Source organism: Equus caballus, chromosome 2 (assembly GCF_041296265.1).
Source record: "Equus caballus isolate H_3958 breed thoroughbred chromosome 2, TB-T2T, whole genome shotgun sequence".
Lineage (NCBI taxonomy): Eukaryota > Metazoa > Chordata > Mammalia > Perissodactyla > Equidae > Equus > Equus caballus.
In genome coordinates, this window is record NC_091685.1 from 166,974 (window position 1) to 192,203 (window position 25,230).

The 25,230-nt window shown below is 43.6% G+C and overlaps 1 protein-coding gene and 1 pseudogene across 8 annotated transcripts in view; both read right to left on the reverse strand.

The window, feature by feature from the left end:
- Positions 1 to 15,992, reverse strand: part of ACADL (acyl-CoA dehydrogenase long chain) — a 75,790-nt gene extending 59,798 nt beyond the window's left edge. For 6 of the 8 annotated variants that reach the window (XR_011430926.1, XR_011430938.1, XR_011430939.1 and 3 more), the window contains exons 1-5: positions 15,578 to 15,820; positions 10,324 to 10,479; positions 8,059 to 8,196; positions 6,557 to 6,721; positions 1,351 to 1,417 (exon numbers count right to left, since the gene is read on the reverse strand). Coding sequence is in view for 3 of the 8 variants with exons in the window: in XM_070247516.1 (XP_070103617.1) it covers positions 1,351 to 1,417; positions 6,557 to 6,721; positions 8,059 to 8,196; positions 10,324 to 10,479; positions 15,578 to 15,651 (600 nt within the window). In the remaining 5 variants the exon portion in view is untranslated. Of the gene's footprint in view, positions 1 to 1,350; positions 1,418 to 6,556; positions 6,722 to 8,058; positions 8,197 to 10,323; positions 10,480 to 15,577 lie in introns of all 8 variants that reach the window. The other 2 variants (XM_023628680.2, XM_023628683.2) reach the window with 2 other exon arrangements.
- Positions 15,993 to 17,523: 1,531 nt separating this feature from the next.
- On the reverse strand, positions 17,524 to 20,085 carry LOC100066956 (small ribosomal subunit protein uS5 pseudogene; annotated as a pseudogene).
- Between the last annotated feature and the right edge of the window lie 5,145 nt (positions 20,086 to 25,230).

Sequence of the window (25,230 nt, forward strand, 5' to 3'; positions counted from 1 at the left end):
TAACAGGTAAATTTGCTTTTTAAGTTGACAAGTGTAACTGAGCAGATTGGGCCTGTTTAGAAAACTGGAGTCACAGGAGAATATGGTTCTCATTTCACTTTTGACCAAATTTCCTGGTCTTCTGTCAAAACAAGCCCTTGGTGTGCAGAGTTAACTGGTTAAACATCAGAGTTAGCACTTGTTTATTGTAATCCTTAGGATGGATAATTTAGACAAACACTTCTTAAAGTATATTTGAAAAACAGTAACTCAACATAGTCTCTAAAAAGAGAATTTCTTGGGGCACAAAACATACTGTATCCAACTTTTAGAGGTTCACGATAAATACCCCTCCATCAAAGAGTGACAAGTTGTGCACATTTCCCAAACTTATTTGATACCACAGATACTGTTTTCCTGATTAACTATGCAACCAGATTATGGAACGGTCTTTAGAGCTGGGCTGCTCAAAATGTGTTCCTCAGACTGACGTCAGTCCACAAACTGCTTTTAGTCCTTGACAGCATAAGTATGGAAATTGAAAGTGCTTAGAAAATTGTATAGCACTTTTTACCACAGCATTGGAGCTTGAGATTTTGTAAATGCAAACATATTAGTCTAAAACTAATTAGAAAAATTTTTTAAATATAAAAGAAAACAAAAATTGATCCTTTATCAGGCCTTGAAATATATTTTCAGAAGGACTGTCTTAGTGTAGCAAATGATCATCTTTTCCTCACTTAACACTCAGTCAACAACAAATATTTACTGAGTATATACACCAGACACAGTTTTAGGTGAAAAAAAACAAAAACAAAAACCCTCTGCCATCAGTGCTATTAGACTCTAAGGGATACCTTTCTTCCTAAGCCTGTCTGTAACCTTAATTGGAGGGGCTTTCCAATTTATGTGACTCTCAGAAGGACTGAAAGGCTCTCAAATTCTATCAAATATAGATTTCTCAGCTAGGATCTTCTGAAACTTCTTGATACTTATGAGAAAGTCTTTTCCCCAATTTCTCATTGCCAAGTTTATTAACCATTAACTATTGTTTGTCCCATATTTGGACAATGTGAGCCCTACCTTCCCTTCTTCTGGTTTGATAAGGGCTGTGCGGAAGCCAAAACAACACTTTCTGTATCAGTGAGGGAGCATACAAAATGGAACAGGAAGAGAAGCAGATCTCACGTAACAGCAATGTTGCAAAATTCCCATGTCTCCAAAACAAACAAATCGATCTGAGTGAACTCAAGTAAACTCAGTTCCTGTGTGAATCCATGCATCTGATGCAATCAGCGAGGAGGAGTCTTTGGGACGCTGTCACCCACAGCGTGACTGGAGGGAAGGCTACGGAAGCCCCTCTTTACACACCTTGCTTCCATTGAGGATCCAGTCGCTTCCATCCTTTCTGGCATTTGTTCTTACTCCTTGCAAATCACTGTAATTGGAAAAGTGAAGGAAAAATTCATTAATTCGTAAGAATTGAATTACACAAATACTGTTATGTAAGTGCGTCTATAATGTGATAATTCAAACCAGTTACCCCATTCTAAAAATTGATCTCTAACTAACATTAGGAATGTTCACACAAAGGCACTGAAAAATCATGTCTGATGTATTATATTTTATACCACTTATACAAATGCATATTGATTAAGATTACATAAACTAGCCAGATTTTATAGGGCACAACGAGGCTCAACTAGCATTCAAGACCCCCAAATTGGACTCAGATGACATTTCATGGCCCACTATATCCCTGAGGTTATTTGCCAGCATCTACTAGCCTGCCTCTAGCCACCTTGGTCCCCTCCTGATCAAAAGTTTAGATTTAAAAGACTGTGTCTCAAATGGCACTTCTTCTAACAAGCCTGCTCTAAAAGTAGAATAGATTATTTTTATAAATATAATAGAACATTCACAACTAAAATACAAAAAATACACACAATATTCCAGACAAAGGAGAAAAATTATTTAAAAAATAATTTTACCACCTGGAATGAACATTTTAAAAACAATCCTTTTAATATTTTTCTATGGAAACAGATACACTTATATATGTATTTTTATCAACTCGGAAGCATACATATGATTTTGATCTCTTAAAAATATCTAATGTTTTTCTATAAGATAATTCTTATTAGCAGCATAGAATTTCCTTGTATGGATTTATCATGATTTTTTTAAACAATCTCCTATTGTTGAACACTTAGGTAGCCTTCCATTTCCATAAATATCCTACATTGACTAGATCATGTATAAATAGTCCCCATATGTACTGCTGTGAAAGTTTCCTGATTCCTCTTCCTGTGTAGGTCTTTGTCTTCTGTACCCCATGGCACTCTGTTTACGGTTCTCTGTGTCAGGTTGAACAAGGACCCTCAGAGACAGCAGGTGCTAATGCCTGGAACTCGTCAGCGTGACCTTATATGGAAGAAGGGTCTTGCAGATGAAATTAATTCGAAGATCTTGAGATGAGGAGATTATCTTGGATTATCTGGATGGGCCCTAAGTGCAACCACAAATGTCCTTATGAGAGAGCGGCAGAGGGAGATGACACAGACTGAAGAAGAGCTGGAGCAAGGTGATCACGGAGGCAGAGACTGGAGTGATGAGACCACACAGCAAGGGATGCTGGCAGCCACCAGGAGGTGGGAGAGGCAAGGAATGGATTCTCCCCTTGAACCTCTGGAGGGGGTCTGGCCCTTGGTTTGGGCCCATTGATACTGACTTTGGACTTCTGGCCTTCAGAACTGTGAAAGAATAAATTTCCGTTGTTTAAAGCCACCAAGTTTATGATAATTTTTTACAGAAGCTGTAAGAAACTAATACAGTCTCCTAGAGCATTTACCTTGAATTTCAGGTATTAATAAAAATATCTCCTCTTTCCCACCTACCCTACTTATCAGACTCAGGTCTTTTGAGGAGATGGTGTATATCAAGGTCACGTTTACGTGCCCCTCACCTAGCACAGTGCTTTGCACATAACAGCCACTCCGTAAACATTAGTTGAATTACATTCTTAAAAATGCCAAGTGTGCAGAAAAGAGTTATTACAGCAGGCTTCAGGCTGCTATCCATGGAAAGTCCTGATTCCAAGTTTGGCTTCTGGTTGGCGTCCATGAATTCAGATTTCAGGAGAGTTCTCACCATTCCCAGAACTGGTGAGAGTGGCTCGCAGTGCCTAAACTGTTTGTGCCGACACTATGGCTTATGCTGAACGCCTGCTTTCCTTCCGGCAGCCTCAACTCACGGTATACACTAGGCAGAAGGCGCCCATGTGCCAGGCTCCAATAAAGCCCCGGGCCCTGAGTCCCTAAGGAGCCACCCTGGGAAGCAGCATTCCACATGTTGTCACAACTCGCTGAAGGAGGTGAGCGGTGCTGTGTGACTCTGTTGGGCACGGACTCTTGGAGGCTGCTCCTGGGTTTCTGTGAACTTCAGTCCATGAGGCTCTTCCTTTTGCTGATTTTGTTTTGTACCCTTTCACTGTAATAAATTATAGCTGTGAGTACGATTATATGCTGAATCCTGGGACTCCTCCTAACAAATCATTGACCTTGGGAGGGGGTTCTTGGGGACACCTGACATTAGAAACAAGGCCACCTATTTGAGAGGATAAGTTAAATGACAAAAATCTGTGAATCATTCTGTAGCCTGGTTTTCAGCAAAAGGACGGATGCTCACAGGGAACGTTTTAAAGCTGCACGCGGTTGTATTCTAACCTCACAATTTTCATCATAAATCAGTGTGAAGTATCAGTTACTCAAATCTGTACATGGTTTACTAAAATTCTTCTTCTATCCAGGAACATATCGAAGGTAAAAATGATATAGCTCAGTTTGTGGAATTTTTAATAAACTTTTGAATGGTAAACATGAAGTATTAAAAATGGTTTTAAAATATACAACTTAGTGTTGCCAAGAATTCAGATCTTCACAATAATCCCATTAAGTGTCATTTTCTTGATTTCACTGATACAGACATTGAGGCTCAGAGATTGTGCTCACAATCACACAGCTGGTATCAGAGCATCAATCTGATCGATGAGCTTGGTTAAAATCCTTCATTTCTCATTGTTTTCCTCTTACATAAGGATCACAATATCTTTATATTTCCTACAGGTTACTGGGCAGGCCAAATATGGAAATCAGCATGAAAGCACACAAAATATTCTGGGATCATGCAGATGTACCTAAGTGTGCATAATGGAGTCTCCCAGGTATGTGGAAGGGAAGGGCCAGGGAAGCCCTGGGTCTTTTGCGGTGAACTCAACCTCTTTCTGTGAAGGCCAGATCAAAGCGAGGACACAGGAAGCGGCCACGCCACCTCTGACAGTCCCCTCTTCTGTATTCTCTCCCTCCCAAGTGCTTTCTCTAGACTTCTCACCTCACCCCTCAACACTCTAATCCTCTCCTTCGTGGCAGCTTTCTCCACTCTCGCCGTCTCTTACTCACACGGCCCCCTGGCTCATCTCTCTAAACATCAGACTGATCTGCTCTCCTTCCACTACTCCCACCAGCCTTCCAAACAATCTGCCTCTTCTCTCCATCCTCATCCTCAGCTTCCTTCTTAATTACATATTCCTAACCACAGACGAGGACAGAGAATTTAAATAAGCAAAAATCAAGCAAGCCTCTGTTTGTAGTGGAAGTTGGAGATAAATCAAGATCTCTCACTTATTCTGTTGCCTCTAGATGAGAGCCAACATGCAGTGGGTTGGAACTGGAACATGCTGATCAGAGAGCTAAGGTGATGCGATCAGAATATTGCGCAGTCAGCCAGTTATCTTAGAGAATTATCTTAAAAGTAAAAGAAGAAGATTAAATTCCTACTTCTTTTAGGTCACATTTTTAGGCAAGAGAAGTAAACAAAGGCCTTTTACTTTGGTAAAATTAAGTATCAGTACTGGCCTGGAATTACAGATTGTATCTGGAAAAGATAAATACAATTTAAGCATATTGCCAAGTGACACTATAGAATGTTAAGACATTTAAAAATAAACTTCAGTGTCAAAAAAGAAAATTTAAAACATTACAGCCTGATCTTTGCAGAAACAAGTCTTGGACTTTCAATTACCGCCTCTACCACGTCCTCAGGTCCTTCCTCTGCAGCCTCTGCCCCACTGGCCTGCAGGTCACTGCTCTCTTTCCCTAAACCATTTTCCTCACCGTGCTCGCCTGTTAAACTACTGCCCCTCTACACTGCCTTTCACCTCCCACCTCTGGAGAAGATCAGCCTGTGTTCTCAATACCATCTCACTGCCTTCCGAAGCAGCTTCCGCCCCTCATCTCCACTGAAGTCCCGATCAAAGGATCACCAGTGGCCTGCCGTGACCTTTTCTCAAGTCTCAACCTCTCTGTGGCCTTCACACTACATTAACTTCTCACTCCTGTCCTATCGCCTTTTCAAACTCACTTCCCCTCACGCTCGTGACAGCACTTGTCGAGATTTCCTTCAAACTCAATCCTTCTGTCTCTGTTGCTGCATCCTGTACAGTTCCAAATGAAACAGGACACGCAAGGTCTCCTCCTCGGTCTCCTTTCCATCCTTTCACTTCACCGCACGAGGAGCAGGTCCCACCATGTGGAAGCTCTTCACCCCATCCTTCCATAACTGGTTCCTTCTCATCTGTCAGATCTCAGTTTAAATATCACCACTTTTCAGAGGCCTTCCTTAGTGCTTCTATCTAAATTCGCTTTCTCTTTCCCTACCAAACACACATGCACCATTAGTCTCTAGCATAGCACTTTGTTCCCTTCACAGTACCTATCACAATTTATAATTATGAATATATTCTTTTGTTTCTTGTCATTCTCCTCAATAGGCACAGAGCCCACAACTGCTTTGTTCACCACTGGTACACACCGAAGGCACTTACTAAGTAGCTGTCAAATGACTGAATAAATGATCTTATTCCTTCCCATTGCTTCAATTCTTGCTTACATATGAATGGCTTTTAAAACCTATTGCTCCCACAGTCTGTCTCCAGAGTTCCAAATTCATATTTTTAACAGACTGCTGGACGTTTCCGTTTGAATGTCACACCACATCTAAAATTCATCATGCCCCAAATTCAACCCATATCCTACCATTTTATTTTCATTACACTGTGTTAATATCTCAAACACAACAGATATTACAGTCTGCTTTACTGTTATTTGCATACCATGAGGCCTTATTTTCTTTTTTTTTTTTTTCCTTTTTCTCCCCAAAGCCCCCAGGTACATAGTTGTATATTCTTCATTGTGGGTCCACCTAGTCGTGGCATGTGGAACGCTGCCTCAGCGTGGTTTGATGAGCAGTGCCATGTCCGCGCCCAGGATTCGAACCAACGAAACCCCGGGCCGCCTGCAGCGGAGCACGCGAACTTAACCACTCAGCCACGGGGCCAGCCCCTTGAGGCCTTATTTTCTTATTGGAGTTTGAAGTTACTTGAGACTGTGAACTATGCCGTATTCATCTGTGTATTCTTCCCAGCATTTTGCTCAGAGTTTTTTAAAAGCAAATACTGAGAAAATATTTGCTATTAGAGCATTGCTTCCAAGACTTCAAAACCAATCAAAAGTTGAGTTACCTTCCAGCTCCAGGCTCGGTCATTGCTATGGCACCAATACACCTCCCTGCCGTCATCTGGGGGATGAAGTGCTTAATCTGCTCTTCTGAGCCGTAGTTTGCAATATAGGGCATGACAATATTTGAGTGAAGACTAAAACCTGGGCCTGTACAATTTGAATATGCTCTTAGAAAGGAAAAAGAAGAAAAGTACAAAATAATTTCAAAGTACAAAATAATTTTGTTCTGTTTTTAGTTTCTTTGACTTTCAATTAAAAAACAACAAAACATTAAAGATCTTATCATGTTATGTGGTAAAAGCCTGTCTTCCCAGCAAACATACGAAGTTTCCTGAAGGTTTTCTCTGTTTTTACTATTTTTTTAATTTATGGCTCTAACATAATAATAATACTCTAACAGAGCTCAATGAACACTTATTTAGTGAATTACAAGATAAAACTTTAAAAAATATTAATCATCTACCACAGTATTACTCTAACACAGCAACAATTTTCACTTTAGCAAATTACTTTTGCCATAGGATATATTCTAACATAGCTGCAGCCATGGTGTAAATTTTGTATTTAGCTGTTTTCTTTTTAATTGATATGACATGAAAAAATCCCTTTTTTTAAATCACAGTTGTCACAATAATACTCAAGTAGCTGCAAAATATTACAAATTACTAATGTACTGTATTGTACTAATGTACTGTACTTATTGATTCTCCCACTGCTGGACATTTAGATTGCTTCAAATCTTGGGGATTATGATCTAACATGACAATGATTGCAGTACATAGCTGCTTTTTTTTCTATCAAATTATTTTCTTAAGATAAATTCCCCAAAGTGGCATCCTAGATCAAAGAGAAGAAATATTTTCATTTTTTATATGTATCCATATTTTCAAACCTCAAAGCATTTATTGTTCTAATGTAAATGCCACTAATAGTATATGAGTATGTCACTTTCACAGCAACCTTGTCAGCACTGAGTCTTATGATTTTTCGTTTTCCTTAACTTTTGTAGATACTCAAAATGATACGGCCAGGTTAATTTAATTTGCATTTGATTGGTAGTAAGGATGAACTTTTTTCATCTAAAAAAACCTATTTGCGTTTCCTTTTTGATGAACTGGTTCAAATCTTTTGCCCATTTATCATCTGAAATTGTTATTTGTCCTCAAATATACAACTTTTAGTATATTTGATGGTAATATTTTTCCACTTCTTGGTTCTCTTTCAAATATCTTTTTAAAAGAGGAAAATTAACCAAATGGGTCAATTAGAAATGAAGCTATCTCTTTAATTTTCAATAGCACCTATTCTAACAACTTCAAAGGGGATTTTCCTGTCTTTCTACATTCAAAACAATATGCAAGAGTACACAGGTGGTATAATCTTTCATGTTTTACACTGAATTCTCAATCTTATATGAAAATTGGAAAACATTTTTTTCCTCAGTTCAGAACAATGAGCAGTGTGCTTACAAACAAGACTCAATTTCAAAAGTCCCCATACTCACTGCTCCTCCCAGACCACAGCTGCTGCGTACACGTCCCCCCCAACGCCACCATGACGCTCTGCGACGTTGACGCCAAGCAGGCCTTGCTTACCAGCTTTTTCCCAAAGCTCCCTACTCACTTCTCCAGCTTTCTCCCATCTGCAAATAACAAACATTTTAAAATTAGAAAACCTTTTTTCATATTATTTAAATGGTGATAATTTGAATTTATGAATGATTTTGTACAGGAATGCTCCCTTAATTTAAGATAACTGTTGTTGACATTGGCCATACCCTTGTATCTGCATGATTCTTTTACCCTTTCTTCTCCTTGCTCTCTTCCTTACCTCTTCATAGTTGCCACTTTCTTCCCCTGCCCCTGCTCTTGGCTACTTGCTGGACCTGCAGATTCATCCACTGATATTCATGGGTGTAGGTTCTCTCAGCTGGTACTCTTAGGCTGCAAGCTTAGTTGTGCCACACAGCCGTGGGGATTTGCCCAAACTGTCCCATAAAGGCAACGGCCCTCCACATATTTCCTTAAAGTGCTCAACTAAGGGGACGAGCATATATGAAAGCTGACAAGAAGGGGCAACCTCATCACAGTTTAAGCAGAAACCACAGAAGGGCAGAACCACCTTACAGTATGGCTCCGTCAAACGGACTTCTGAAAAGTTAGATGTTTGAGTAGGATTGTGCAACCTCTGCTTTCCTTCTTTAAAAATAAAAATGAGGAAAAAGATGGCTAGCTGGAGACAGGTAAAGAACCTGAGAATTCCTGTTTTTGCTTTCTGTTATTTTTTTAAGTAGTAGGTGGGTGTAGTTAGTAAGATATGGGACATTTGAAGACACTGATGAAAGGTAAATACGGGTACCTCAAGCAACCTTGAAAGAGAGAGTTTATCATGTGCTGCCTTGGCATATTTGGTCTATCGCCTAAAGCAGCTTTGGAAATATTTTATTATCAACCTCAAATTTGTCAACTTCTCTCATTTTTATTTCAAGTCCTCACCAACAATTTTTCTGGAATAAAATTTAAAATCAGTAAAGAAATAAACAAAAAAGATTCTCCTAGAGTGAAGTATATTACATTTCTTTTGTCTTTAAGAAGCTAGTTGCTTTTTACCAAAGATTAGTTACGTATGGCATCAGAATTTAGCTAGTTTTGGTCATTCTTATCAAGAAAGTATTAATAAAATCTTAATGAAAGCTATTTTTAAATAATTTTTAAAAACAATTCTAATTGCAGTAAAGTATCGGCACTGAGTAAATTTTGGAAACATAGCAAAACCCTATTTTAATAGAAATGACTGTTTTTTGGTCAAAAAAGTACATAATTAGTCATTAATTAATCAACAAATATCCAGTAATAACAATACTTTGAGGTAGCCAATTGCCTACCAAGATTTGCATTATGCTGGCCTTTTGAGCTTTTATGTATTTTAATTCATTCATAAAGCAGAAGAAGAAAGAATATGAAACTGATTAATATTTTGTGGCCACTTATCCAGAATTGTCAAAAATACTACTCTTAGATTGAGTTGCAAATTTTCAAATTTTCATTTTTTTTTTAAAAGATTGGCAACTGAGCTAACAACTGTTTCCAATCTTCTTTTTCTTTTTTCTGCTTTTTCTCCTGAAATCCCCCCAGTATATAGTTGTATATATTTTTTAGTTGTGGGTCCTTCTAACTGTGGCATGTGGGATGCCACCTCAACATGGCCTGACACCCAGGATCCAAACCAGTGAAACCCTGGGCTGCTAAAGCAGAGTGTGCAAACTTAACCACTCAGCCATGGGGCCAGCCCCTCATTTTTTTAAACTGAGGTATAAATGACATACAAAATTATATTAGCTTCAGGTGTACAACATAATGATTCAATATTTGTATATATTGCGATATGACCACAATAAGTCTAATTAACATCCATCCCATACATAGTTATAAATTTTTTTTTTCCTGTGATCAGGACTTTTAAGATCTACTCTCTTAGCAACATTCAAATATGCAATACAGAATTAACTATAGTCACCATGCTGTACATTCCATCCCCAGGACTTATTTATTTCATAACTGGAAGTTTGTACCTTCTGACCTCCTTCTTATTTTTTAATTGTATATTTTAAAATTCACTTGTAAAACTTAATCTTACAGTATAATTCTGAAGAGCGGTAAGAATGTTTATAAAGCATGAAACACAATATCTTTTCTGCAGAACACACAGCATTCTAGGAAATGATGCTTATTGTACCCCTACTGTACATTAAAGGAAAATGTCCACTTACTCTGCGTGATGAGGAATCACTTCTTCTTGAAAAAACTTCCTTACACTTTCCCGGAAAATGTCATGCTCTGAAGAGAAGATTCTTCTAATTCCTATATCTGTTAATTTTTTAGCAGAAGGAGTTTCTAGACGTTCCTCCCCTCCGGAATGAGAACATCTTCGAAATATATACATTAAGAGAACTCAGTGAATTGTTACTCTTCATATCCAAACTAATGTGACTGAACAACATGGAAAAACCCTGCTTTTTTTCCCCCCGAGACACTTTAGAGGCAGGTAGAAAGAGCCTGAAATTTGACCACCCTGTTCAGATTTGACTACCACTGTTGATAGGCCCTAGCTTACCTGGATGAGAATAAGAAGTAGTTCACCACTGGGGGGGCCTGGCATTGGCCACGTCAAGATATGTCTCTTTGGCATGAGGATTATTTGGGGCTGGTTACTTTTAATAAACTGGGACAGGGAAGGAGGCTCTGAGAGGTGGAACTTGCTTGCCCTTTGTTAGGAGACATTTACATTTGTAAGGATATCTTCTCCATCTGTAAAGGTGTCTCCCTCTCTGTACCAGGAAGAACAGGCGGGGATGACCTTATCTCTAGAAACTCTTAATGCCAAAGGCAAGGACGTAAATCTGCATTTGTTTACTGCACTTGTGTGGTAATCTCCCATGATTGGCTCCCCCTCCACCCACAACATCCTCCTTTGTCTTTAGCTGGATATGATATTTAAGGTGGGGGCTTCAGCGATTTTGGCGAGTTGCTCAGCTTGCCTGAGCCTCTCCCATGTATACATGTTATAAAGCTTTGTTTAATTTTCTCCTGCTATTCTGTCTCATGTGAATGTAATTCGTTCCCTGCCCAGAAGAACCCAGAGAGGGTAGAGGAAATGTCTTCCTTCCCTACACCATCTATTCAATTCACACTCTACTTCCAAATCCATAAAGAGGGCATCATGCCAGAACCAACCACATGTTTGAGTTGAGGGAAAATAGTGTTCTCACACAATGTGGATTAAATTATGTAAAATACAAATATTACAATCAAATAATACTAAGTTTGCATGTCAGGTACAATGTTTAAGATAATGTAAACTCCCCAAATTAATATTTTATCCAGAATCATACAATTTCAAATGGTAGATGTAGAAGATACAAACTATGTTGATGTTATTGCTACATTACAGAGCCAATCTGGCTGTCAATCAAAATTAGAATGCCCACCAATCTCTGCAAGCATTAGTACGGAATTACTCAAGATCTTTGGAAGCTGACCCGTCAGCCCCCTGCCCCACCCTGAGCTTAAACTGAGACTGCTATGTAGTCCTTTAGTTCAATGCTCTTCAGATTTTTCCCCTGGGATAGTCTTGAAAAGATTTTGCAAACCTGTGTACCACTTTGTACATTTTCATGCTCACATACAAAACACTTTTTCATATACTGCCAACTAACGTTTTTTTGTTTTGCGTGAAATTCTACTTGGGTTTCTCTCTTTCTTAGTTGGACCCTACTTTTTTCTTTACTTTTTCTTTCAGTCTTTGTCCAGAAAAAGATTAGTCTTGTTAATTGGCAATTAGATTGTTTCAATCTTGTTTTCCCCTGAAATGGATTATCTTGTTCTGGTTTATGTACCTTTGCTCAAGGCTGTGGACTGAATTGTGTCCCCAAAATTTGCATGTTGAAGCTCTAGCTCCCAATGCGATCATATTTGGAGATGGGGTTTTGAGGAGGTAATCACAATTAAGTGAGATCATAAAGGTGGGGTCCCAATCTGAGAGGATTGGTGGGTTTATAAGGAAAGAGATCTCTCTGTGCACAATCACCAAAGAAAGGCTCTATCAGGACATAGGGAGAAGGCAGCCATCTACAAGCCAGGATGCAAGCCCTCAGCAGGAACTGAATTGGCCCACACTTTGATCTTGGACTATTCAGCCTCTAGAATGATGAGAAATAAATTTCTGCTGTTTAAGCCATGCAGCGCATGGTATTTTGCTATGGTGGCCAAGCTGACTAAGATACTTAATATACATTTTGTGTCATTTTGCTTTAAGTTTATTTTTTATATGCAAATTTTAGTTGAGTTTTATTTGTTAACACAATCTCAGATGTCCCTGAAGTGGTAACATTTAGTTTGTGAATAGTATTATACAATTTTTATATCTGGTTTATTTTTTGTCTTCAGAAACATTTTTCTGGTTGCCACTCTGTCATCCAAATCACCTTTTTTTTTTTTTTGAGGCAGATTAGCTCTGAGCTAACATCTACTGCCAATCCTCCTCTTTTTGCTGACGAAGACTGGCCCTGGGCTAACATCCATGCCCATCTTCCTCTACTTTATATGTGGGACGCCTGCCACAGCATGGCTTAATAAGCGGTGCATAGGTCCATACCCAGGATCTGAACTGGTGAACCCCTGGCTGCCAAAGTGGAGTGCATGAACTTCACCACCACGCAACCAGACCAGCCCCAAATCATCATCTTTAATGGTATCTCCATTCACTGATTCAACAAGTACTTTCTGAGCGTCTATTACATACCAGGCACTGTTCAGGTCACTGGATACACCAGTGAGCAAAACAAAGATCCCCATCTTCAGGCTTACGTTCTAGAAGGGCAGACTGAATAACGCTAAACGATAAACAAAGAAGCACATTATATAATAAGTTAGAAGGGGATAAGCGCCCTGGAAAAGAACAGGAGAGCAGGGATCAGAGTGCGTGTCTGGGCCAAGGCGGGGACAGAGGCCGCAGTATGAAGCGGTGCAGTCAGGAAGGGTTAGCTAGAAAAATGAGACTTGAGCAAATGCTTCAAGATGACAGAGTTAAGCACGCGGATTTCCCGAGTAAAGGAATTTTAGGACAGGGATACCATTAGAGCAGAGGCTGTATGCAGGATGGTACCTGACCTGTTCTAGAGAGAGCAAGGAGGCCAAGTGTGGATGGAGGGAACTGAGCAATGAGAAGAGTAGCAGATGAGGTCAGAGATAACAGGGAACCGGGACGTGGAGGGGCCTTGCAGACCACTACAATGTCACATCAAACAGACCAAAATTTACTTTATCCCATAACTGAAGTGATTGGTTCCAACTTCTTGCTCATAGAACTAAAACTATAATGCATACAGCTTTTCCATACTTGGGACTCTTACTTAAGGAAAAAACTGTGCTGAGACTTGAGACTAGAAAGCTGAGGCTTTAAGACACTAAAGCACTTGTCAAAATAATTAGTAAATAATAGAGCAAAATTTACATTCAAGTGTGCCTGCATCTTAAAATTTTATATCCCATGTTATGTTAAGGAAACCTTCCTAATATTTGTAAGTAAAATACACCAAGACACAGAAAAGTGAAAGAAGTGCCAGAAAGAATAACGACTTTCAGGTCAGTCAAAGGTGTTCAAGAGAGAACATGCAGAGGGAAGAAAGTCAGATTTGGCAGCAAGTTTGTGGGAACAGCCATTTCTTACTTTAAAGACAAGGAATCTGCACCCAATGAACTGGCCCTTTTCCTCTCTAGAGCCCAGGAAATCTGTCCTGAATAAACTGGCTATTGATTTTCTGAGGCAAAACTGCTGCTAATCTAACAGCAGGCTTTCATTATTATTTTTAAAAGCCTCATTAACATTATAAAAGGGACACAGTCTCCTCCAACACCTTCAGCAACACTTGGAAGCTGGTTATAAATACACCATCTTGGACCTTACCCCAGACTACTGAATCAGACTGTACTTTAACATCCTTGAGTGATTCACACCCACATTAAAGTTTAAGAAGGCTGTTATAATAAAACTATTCAGAGGGGCCCTCAGTGCCTTCTTTTTCCAATATTCTCTACATGAGAGTAGATTTTCTTCCTATCCTTCAACCAAAATAACTTATCCCAACAGACGATGTAGAAGCAGACAGGAGAATTAGGCTGTCTTCTACTAAGCCAGACATTAAGGGATCTGCAAAAATGTAAAACAATGATACTCTTCTCATTTTTTCCTTGGAAAAAATTATTTTTCTTGAAGATGTTATTTATGTTAATATGTAATGGACTTCTTAGACTTATTATGGTTACTTTTTTTTTAAGATTTTTAAATTTTTCCTTTTTCTCCCAAAGCCCCCCAATACATAGTTGTGGGTCCTTCTAGTTGTGGCCTGTGGGATGCTGCCTCAGCATGGCTGGATGAAGGGTCCATGTACACAACTGGGATTCGAAAGGGCTAGACCCTGGGCTACTGAAGCAGAGCGCAGGAACTTTACCACTCGGCCTTGGGGCTGGACCCTATTATGTTTACTTTTTTTTTTTTCTGCTTTATCTCCCCAACCCCCCACCCCCCGCCCTACACAGTTGCATATCTTAGTTGCATGCCCCTCTAGTTGTGGGATGTGGGACGCTGCCTCCAGATGGCCTGACGAGCGGTGCCATGTCCGCGCCCAGGATCCGAACCCTAGGCCGCCGCAGCGGAGCGCGCCAACTTAACCACTCGGCCACGGAGCCGGTTCCATATTATGTTTACTTTTAAGTAAACTAAATATTTGTAAAATTTCTCAGTTTTGTAGATATCTATTGATATCAATATCGATAGACACAACTCACATAAACAAAAAATCTTTGGGATCCTCTAATTTCAAGAGCACGATGGAGTCCTGATACCAAAAAGCTTGAGGATCACTGTTTTACGAAGCTCTGAGCAGAGCTTAGAAAAGCGCGTGTACCCTAAAGCCAAGTCACCTCGGGGAGGCCTCCCCAGCCCTCCTTGGAGCAGAAGGCGCTGTCTCCGCTCGCTAGGCATCTTAGAGCACAGCCCAAAGCTGCAGTGAGCAATTTATCCGACTTGTTACCCTCTCAAACAGCGAGTCCTCAGGGCTGCCAGTTTATCATGTGCCATTGGGCAGCTTTCGATCTTAGAGACACTGCTTAAGTCACTGAGCCACTTAGCAGCTCTCCACTAATTCCTCTGCATTTAATGATTAAAGCTTTTGTCACTAAATCTCCAGTTAGCGGCGTCCTTGCCGGATGGGGCCGTCCGCCCAGCTCGGCAGGTCAGCCTGCGGCGGGCGGGCACGGTCTCAGGTCCGCGCGGCGCGGAGACCGCTCCCCCTAGACCGAGGCCCCGCTCGCCCGCCCGGCTCTGTGCAGGGGGCTCGCGGCTCCCGCGCCAGGAGACAGGGGCAGCCGCCGGCCCGCCGCGCCCCGGGAGGCCGGGAGGGAGCCCGCCGCGCGCCGCGCCCGGGAGCCGGGGGAGCCGCGGGCCCTGCGGCCGGGGGCACTCACCGCGCGGGCAGAGGACGCAGGGCCCACCCGCCGGGCCGCAAGCGCAGGCAGCCGCGGAGGAGGCGCGCGGCCATGGCGGGGACGGGGCGGCCGCGAGTCCTTAGTGACCCGCCAGGAGCCCAGCTGTCCGCCTGGCTCGCGCGGCCCCGCCCTGGTGGCGCCCGCCCGGGGGGCCGAGCCAGACGGGCCACAGTGCGCGCAGTGGGCGGGCGGCAACACGCCCGGCTGGCGTCTTATCGCCCGGAAGACTGTCCCCGCAGGGCGGTGACCGCCGCAGCCGTCTTCCGTGTTCGGCTCAGCCGCCCTTTCCGAGCCGCGGCGAGAAGCGGCTGTGCGCGCCCGAGCCTCCCGAGGGAGCGAGCGCAGGCCCGCGGAAAGTTAGCTGAGGTGTGCTCTGCAACGTCGGGAGGTGACTGACTTCACGCGGACAGCTGTGCAAACACTGCTTTCAAAGAGTTGTGCTATTGTCATTCTTTCCTTGCAGAAATTAGTGTCCGCTTCCTGGAAAAAAAGATTCAAATATATTTAAAAACTTCAGTTCTCCAATAATATTTCATTTGAATTCATCTTGCCATTTCCTGTTTCTTCATTCATCAAATGCTGTTTTATAATCTACATTTCAGTTGAATGAAGTCTGAGACATTGCGATTTACGGATTTCGTTTCTTGGTAAAAGGAAATCTGTGCAGGCGGTTAACTCCTTTGGGGTCTGCAGAGCGCATTTCTGCAGGACTTGAGGGCATTGTAATAGTCAAGGACAGTTATCGAGGGCCTGAAATGGTTCAAGCGAAAAAGACGTTTTGTGTGAGGAACCAAGAAATAACTAACAATGCAGAATATAAAAAAGAAGATTAAAAGAAAAAGTTTCCTTCCAAACAGAAGCATGTGAGTATCAGTTGGCAGGGGGAGCGCAGGGCTCTGGACAGGCTTGCTAGAATTCTGGACTTGCTGGCTGGCAGTCTTACCTACCTGGACCATTAGGAGTTTGTGTTGTCGACGAACCAATCTATAAATGAAAATTTGTGTGAGTTTATTCTGAGCTTAAATTTTAGGATTATAACCCGGGAGAGTCTTTCCACAAAGGAACAGAGCACTCCAAAGAAGCGGGGGGTACACAGGATGGTTATATACCCTCAAAGAGGGTGTTTCACATATGATTGAAATGTCCCTCCCACAATAGTCACAAGATTGCCCTGTGGGCACAGCACTTGATGGACACAGCGGGTAGTGGGTGTGCTGTCTTGGTGGGTGTAGCAGGAGGCAAGTCTATTGTCTCCAGCTGGGCGGTCCCAGGTGAGCACAGCAAGCAGCTTCTAGCCTAAGGAAAGACGCTTAATCCTTAAGGAGACACCAGATTGGGAGGGGGAGGAAAGTTGCACCTTTATCTCAAGGGCCTTTTGCTCTTCCCATAGGGAATCTCTAAAGCAAATACACAATGCCTGCTCAACAGCCTCGGGCAGGCCCTTTTAGAAAGACAAGGTCAGGCTGAATTAGGTTTATACCAAATGGCTTCCTCATATTCTCCAATATATCCTATTACTTGCCATTTTTATTTGTCAGTGTCAGGGTATTTACTAGTTTCATGGGACCAAACTCTTTTTCCAGATCAAGTAACCTGCTAGTATGGGGCAATAAGAGACCCTTCTCTGCATGGTCTTGCTAAGCCACTGAAAAATGAAGATGACAATAAGATGCTATTTCAGTGTGCCTGAGTGGTCTGAGAGTCACTCCAGCAGCAGCACTTGCTGAATCAGAGTCTCTGACGATGAGGTCCAGATATAGTTAACACGTCTCACAACGGATTTTGTTTTGCAGTCTTGATTCACTTTATTTTTCTTGTATAAAAACACTATGTGGCAGCCACAGCTGCAGCTTGGATGCTCTACACCGAGACTCTGCTGTGGGTCTTGACTAGTGGGTCTTGACTAGAAGGTCAGTGAACTTCTCTTAGGGAGATTCGTGAAGACCATCTCTTTCCAGAGGTGGTGGGATGAGAGCTGTGGATCTTGGAGAGGGCAGCAAAGGGGCCTTGGCAAAGTTGCCCAGGGTGGCAGCACAGCCTCTGGCCTTGGTGTAGCAGTTGTCCGTACCAGTCATCCTCAGCAGCTCCTTGGGCCCAGGTGCCGGGATGATGCCGGTGCCTCCAGGGGCGTCGATGAGGCACACCAGCACAGAGACCCCAAGAGGTGTCTGTCACCTTGCAAGGGATGGTGTGGGGCTTGCCAAACTTGATCCACTTGTGGCCTCGCCACCCTGCGTCTATGGAGTTGTGGACCAGGACGGTGGCCCAGTGCGTGGCAACGGCTACCTCCCTGGAGCACTTACCACCCAGACCAACGTGGCCACTGTAGTCCCTGATGGTGACAAATGCTTGAACTTGGTCTGCTGGCCAGTGCAGGTTTGCTTTTGTAGGGGCCTAATCTTCCAAACCTTGTCTTTGAGGGCTGTCTCCAGAACAAGGTTGGTGACCTCAGACTCTTTGATGGGGAGAAGAGATAGACCTCCTGCAAGGACTTTATCTTCATGTCCTGACCATGAGGCCCAGCTTAGTTATGAGGAGCCACCTCTTGTCCTTGGCTTTGCCTCAGAGAGCTCTTTGATGTCAAGCCCTGCCCAGACCATGTCCCTTCAACCCTATTGTGTATTTCCTAAGAACAAAGGAGTTTTCTTAACAACTCCAGCGCAGCTATCAAATGCAGAAATTTAACCATGATATAATATTCTTTTTTTTTTTTTTTTTTGAGGAAGATTAGCCCTGAGCTAACATCTACTGCCAATCCTCCTCGTTTTGCTGAGGAAGACTGACCCTAAGCTAACATCCGTGCCCATCTTCCTCCACTTTGTATGTGGGACGCCTCCCACAGCATGGCTTGCCAAGCAGTGCCATGTCTGCATCTGGGATCTGAATCAGGTTAATAGAATCTGCTTCTGGAATATTTTCAAGTCAGCTTCAAGTGGACTTTTATACAAAGGTCATTAGAACACTCAAGAGGACACAGAGCTGGATTTTTTATCATGTAGTATGAACTGTTTTGTGCTTGCTTGCAGATACATGTTTAATACATTCTGTACAAGGGGTAGAATTTGGTCTGAGACTTGCTTTTATTATAACCTGTCGTCAAAGTGTGAGGAAATGGACAAGTTTCACCAGTCTCAAGTACTGGTGGTTCTACCTCTACTCTTTTTCAGACATTGCTTTCTTTACATTCCCACTATCCCTGAAGGAGGCTGGGCTTGTGCTGTTGCCTGGTATTGGGCCCAGCATTGGTCACAGTGCTGGGTGTGTAGCTGGCAGCTGCAAAGCCGAGGACAGTGGCTGTACCAGAAGGGAATATAGCTAGGGTGGCAGCAAAAGCTGACCAGGTGCTAGTATGGGTGCCCAAGGTGGAAGGTGTGGGTGATGAATCCCCAAAAGCTGCCCATGTGGTGCTGCCCAAGGCTGGCTGGCCTGGAGCAGTAGTTGGAGCCCAGACTGGCACTGGAGCTGCCAGTTGTCCTTACTGGGGAGAGCTGTGAATGGTGGTGGCTCCGAGCTGCTGCCCATCACGGGCCCCAGATATGGGCTGGGCAGTGGTTCCAGGCTTAACAGAAAGTGTCAGAGTTGGGGTGGGGCTGCAGAACCTCTGTGCCAGCAGCTGGTGGTGACTGTGACTGAGGCTGTGCTGTCCCTGGGGGCATCTGGAGCACCTGGGCAGAAGGGAAGAAGCTCTGACAGGAGCCATGGGGAGGCCCTGAGAGGAGAGGCTAGGGGAATGAGTGGTGTCCCTGGGGGTGACCTCCATGTCAGAAGCTGGCTGGGGAGTCAGGCCTGCAGATATGCTGGTTGAGAGGCTGGAATTGAGAACAGGAGTGATTGGCAGGCCAGTGGAGGGAAGGGCACTGGGATTAGTGAAGAGGGGTGGGTCTGTAAGGTGAAGACTGGAGAGTCTATGCACGTGGGTGTGGGAGACTCCATTCTGGAGTTGCTGGGAGCTGCCGGGGGAGCAGAACTGGCACCTGCTGTGACTGAAGCCTTGGGTTGCACATGGCCTCCTCCCCCCATTCAGAGGGGGCCCCCACATGGGCTTCAGCATGGAAGGGGAGGGGATGTTGCAGCAGCTGCAGGGGCAGGCCAGTCAGAAGTTGGGCTTCTGATTGCACACTCCATGCCTGGTGTGGGGGCGGGAGCAGGGGCGGAGGGGTTCGGGGACCTAGCAGACAGGTCAGCCCTGCCTGATCCTGGGGAGGCAGCGGGGGTCAGCAGGGTGCACAGGGCTGAGGCAGTGAGTATGAAGAGGAGCCTGGAAGGGGCTCTGAGAGAGAAGAGAGGTATGGTGAGCTGTGTCTCCTCTGAGGTAGAGGATGCCCAGTACTGGCCGCTCTATCAGAGTCCAGGACGGCCACAGGGCCCAGGAAGTCCCAGATCTTCCTGCGTCTCTCCAGCTGTGGGTCATGCTGGGGGCTGGAGGGACGGGCTGATGGAGGAGCAGTCCCTGCAGCAGGCAGGGAGACAGCACAGGACGGCTGCATGGCACCACAGTCCCAGGTGACCTTGGTCTCACCCTGCAATGCACTGTTGATGCGCTGGAGCGCTGCTTCCTTCTCCAAGTCTAGATCTTCAGCAGTGACTCAAAAACCCAACTCGGGGTGGTAGCAGCCTCAGAAGGTTCCCTCACCCGTGTGGCCCCAGATGAACCTTGCATATTCAGGACCTGCAACTGTCAGGTGTGGGTGAGCAGTTCCTCTGGGTTTGTGTCTGCCCTGTTGTTGCCTCTGCATCCTTTCCCTGCTGGGTCTTTCTCTGGGAAAGCTCTGAGGCTGCAGAGGGAAAGCAGGGCCCTCCTCGCTCACTTTCTTTGAGGCCCTCTGGGGCAGCCAGGTGTGGGATGTGACTGGACCCCTCCTCCTCTGCACTGGCGGGAACCCTCAGGTGGAGCTATATGAGCTCGTGATGGCATTTCATTTGGGGCTGGACCTCATACAGGAGGTCTGGGATTTCTGGTTGGATCTGTCTTCTGAGCTTGTGGTGTGGACATTTCTTTGCAGAGGCCTGGGCCTGGTCACAAAGGAACAGAGGCCTCCCTGGGCACCCAGGGACCTGAAAGTGGGCTGTGCACCCTCAGTGCCATCAGGGCCCCTTTCCTGATTGGCCTGCCTCTCTGTAACTGCCTGGTCATCTTCTTGTTTTGGAATCTATTTCCCACTCTCTCCAAGGTCCCCAACAGTCTTCTCTGTGCAGCCACCTTGGGCACACCTGGGTGTTGTGGGTGGCATTGGGGTGACTCCCTGCTCCTGGACCACAGAGTGAGGCCTTGCCCCCAGCAGATGCTGAGCTGCAGGATGTCTTGGAGGTGTGAGCAGACAGCACCACCTTCCTCTGATGGCCAGGCCTACAGATGGAGGTCAGGACCCCAGAAAAAAGGCAAGGTCTACAGGATCATGGAGCATCCTTTCAGAGATGCTATGAGAAAGCATGGACGCAAGGTCACTGGACACCTGTGGGATGGCCTGGGAGTAGACCCAGGGTCAGGGACAGCTGGGGGACCCCGGCCAGCCAAGGGAAGTCAGTGGACACAGTGAGCGGACTGGAGGTGGCCATGCCCTCCTGTCAGGTGCTGGACCCCAGTGCCCGGGGCAGGGCTGAGGGGCACAGCCTGCCCACGGAACAGCGCATAGAGAACTTGGGGGAGGTCTGTCCTTCAGTGGAGATCTGGGCTCCGAGGTTCTCCTTCAGCTGCCAGCTGGGCCAGTGCCAAAGTGTGTGTCGTGTGGCCTGTTGCTAGGATGCAGCCTTGGAACGTGTGAGGGAAGAACGGGCTCATGCGAAGATTCTGGAGGGAAGGGTGTGTGTGCAGAGGACTTGGGAGGACCTGGGGTGGGACGTACTCCTGGGAAGGTAACCAAGAGAAATCACTTGTCACAAAAACTGTGTGTGCTAAATGTTTTTGCTGCCTTATTAAAATTTCCTCACATAGGACTATTGAAGTTGTCCAGTTTTTCTTGAATGGATTTGTAATGATTTTTAGTTGTCCTGGGAATAACATTGTGTATATGAATTGTTCCACAGTTTAATTAGACTTAGCATTTTAGCAGTTAAACAAAATGTTGAAGCCCTATAGCCACACAGATTCTTCTACCTTCCACTCTGTTAGAGATGTCACACATGTCACCTTTATATGATTTGAATGCCACCCTCTGAGACTGTGGTGTACTTTTTTCATTCAAAAGTCATACGTGTATTAAATAATTTAAGAGGAGAGAAATAGGCCCTCACTGTTATCCAGAGATGACCATTTCTGTTGCCCTTCCTCTGTTCCTGAGGTTGCAGGCTGCTCTGTCATTTCACCTCAGCCTGAAGAAGTTCCTCTCACACAGTATTTTATAGAAAGTTGTCTGGTGTTGAATTCTCCCAGGTTTCGCTCATCTCCATCAGGTTTGGTTTTGGTTTTGGTTTTGTTTGGGTTTCTTTTCAATCCTTAAGTTGATCTTTGTTCCATATCATATCTTGGCATTAACCTGATTGTTTCCTTGCAGGAATATTTTTCAGCCACTTGTACATTTTGTAAGGATTAATTTATCTGAAACTAGAGAATGTAACCTGTGTGTCCACATAACGATGACGTAGAGACTGCAGGGTAGTACATGGTGCTCAGAGCACGTGGAGGAGTGAGCTCCCTGGCCTGCCTCTCTGCATGTGAAGTGACAGCGACATCTCCCATCCTGGACACATGAGGATGTCTCATCCCGACCGGGCGATGGCGTTCACAGCAACCCATGCCTGTTACTACAACTGTTAGTAGTATACTTTCTTATACTTTAGAAAACATCTGCCCTTTGATAGTCACTGTGGATCAGCTTTTCAAGGAGCCAGTGATGCTGTGAACCTTAATGAGTGATATCTTTGTTCTCTTTCATAAGTTTGTTCCCTGGGATTAATTTGTGCATCAGATTTTCAGTCATTTTTTTGTTGAATAAAATGTGTGCAATCAAGAAAATTGGTTTGTTCTAAAAATAGCATTTGTGCACGTATTTCAAAAACAAAAGAGTTCGTATTCACCAATTCTCTCCTTTCCCACTAGCACCAAAGTAAGATCCCCTTTCCCAGCCTCTCTGCTGTTCAGTATGTGGCCATGCAGTGTGGTCCTCAGCAAGGAAATGGGGTGGGTGTGATATTGGCTGTGTATGGGACCAGGCCATAGAAACGTGCCCCAAGATGTGCCACATATTTCCCCTTTACAACTGAGTCGAATAAACCCAAGAAGCATACCCAGAGTTGAAGCCACATATTGATGGTGGCAAATCCACAAATTGAAGGTAGCTGGGTCCCTGAGTCTCTGGTTGGAGGAAAATCAAAATGTGAGAAAGTACCTTTGAAATATGTTAGAGGAATGTGTCAACAAAAATAATCTATAACCAATCTATAAATGAAAATTTGGGTGAGTTTATTCTGAGCTAAAATGTGAGGATTATAATCCGGGAGAGTCTTTCCACAAAGGAACAGAGCACTCCAAAGAAGTGGGGGTATACAGATGATTATATACCCTCAAAGAGGATGTTTCACATATGATCGAAATTTCCCTTTTACAATAGTCATGAGGCTGCTCTGTCAGCACAGTGATTGATGGAAACAGCAGACAGGTCTGCTGTCTCGGTGAACACAACAGGGTGACAGGTCTGTTGCCTCGAGCTGGGTGGTCACAGATGAGCACTGCAATCAGTTCCCAGCCTAAAGAAAGATGCTTAATCTTTAAGGAGATGCCAACGTTGGGAGGGGGAGGGAAGTTGCACCTTTACCTCAAGGGCCTTTGTTCTTGTCATAGGAAATGTCTAAACAGATATACAATGCGTGTGCTCAATGGCCATGTCAGGCCCTTTTGGAAAAAACAAAGTCAGGCCGAATTAGGTTTATACCAAATGGCTTCCTCATATACTCCCATATATCCTATTGCTTGCCATTTCTATTCATCAAATGTAAAGCCTTAACAAGACATAGGAATGACAAATTGAAATGGTAAGCAATAGGATATATGGGAGTATATGAGGAAGCCATTTGGTATAAACCTAATTCGGCCTGACTTTGTTTTTTCCAAAAGGGCCTGACATGGCCATTGAGCACACGCATTGTATATCTGCTTTAAGACATTTCCTATGACAAGAACAAATGGCCTTAAGATAAAGGTGCAACTTCCCCCCACATTGGCATTTCCTTAGGGATAAGGATCTTTCCTTAGGCAGGAACTGATTGCTGTACTCACCTTTGACCACCCAGCTCACCTGTGACCACCCAGCTCGAGACAGCAGACCTGCCACCCTGCTGTGTCCACCAAGACAGCAGACCTACCTGCTGTTTCCATCAATCGCTGTGCCAACAGAGCAGTCTCGTGACTATTGTAAAAGGGACATTTCAATCCTATGTGAAACATCCTATTTGGGGGTATATAACCACTCTGTGCACCCCACTTCTTTGGTGCCCTTTCTTCCTTCGGGAAGAAAGGCCCCGGGCCATGGTCCTCAGACTTCAGCTCAGAATAAACTTTCCCAAATTTTCATTTATAGATTGGTTATGGATTATTTTCATTGACAGGAATATACTTTCTGATGTAGAAAATAAAGAACAAAAAGTAAAGAGATGTGCAATGCAGAATCTACAGATGAAAATATCAATCTTTATGAGAAAAAGGCTTATAATTTAAAAAATTATAGATATTTTAATTTCACCCTTTGAAAAGAGATATACAAAATTAAACTAAATGCCTTCAGATTTTGCATTTTAATAGGAAAAAATTTATATGCAGTGAAGGTAACTAATTTACCAAAAGCAGCCACTGTCTTGGCTCTTTAATATTGTGAAGCTTTAAATTCTAATATATTTCATCTTAAATGGTCTTAACCAGCATGCCATGGCTGGTATTTTAAAAATCATCCTTGTGTTTGGATCCTGTGATTCACAATGTTTCCTTATCACATTCTCATAAAAAATTTGGTAGTGGCCTGGATTTATTATTTTTTTTCCTTTTTTTTAAGGAAGATTAGCCCTGAGCTAACTACTGCGAATCCTCCTCTTTTTGCTGAGGAAGACTGGCCCTGAGCTAACACCCATGCCCATCTTCCTCTACTGTATATGTGGGATGCCTACCACAGCATGGCTTTTTGCCAATCGGTGCCATGTCTACACCTGTGATCTGAACCGGCAAACCCCGGGCCACCAAGAAGCAGAATGAGTGAACTTAGCCACTGCACCACCAGGCCGGCCCCTGGATTTATTATTTTTAACAATACTAGTCATGCTGATTTTCACATTGATTGTAAGCAAGGGGAGAGACCTTCTAATAAACATGCATCATTACACATAGTCCGGATTTCTCCTTGAGAGTTTTCTTAACAACTTCCACTTGGTTGACAATATCATCCCGTCATGATAACTGCATAAAAAGTCTGTAACCTATTTGCACCAAGGTGCTTCTGATTTAAGCATGGTGTGTTGCCTAATATGATTTTATATTAAATACGAATACATAATATTTGAATTTTTATGTATTATATACAAATATTGTTTCTTATATATATGTGCACGCATATATTAGTACTTGCTAAGTGTCATTAATTTGCACAAACAGTGGCTGATTGGGTCTGATCTTGATGACCATTGAGTAGTCTTGCATATTAAAGTACTTT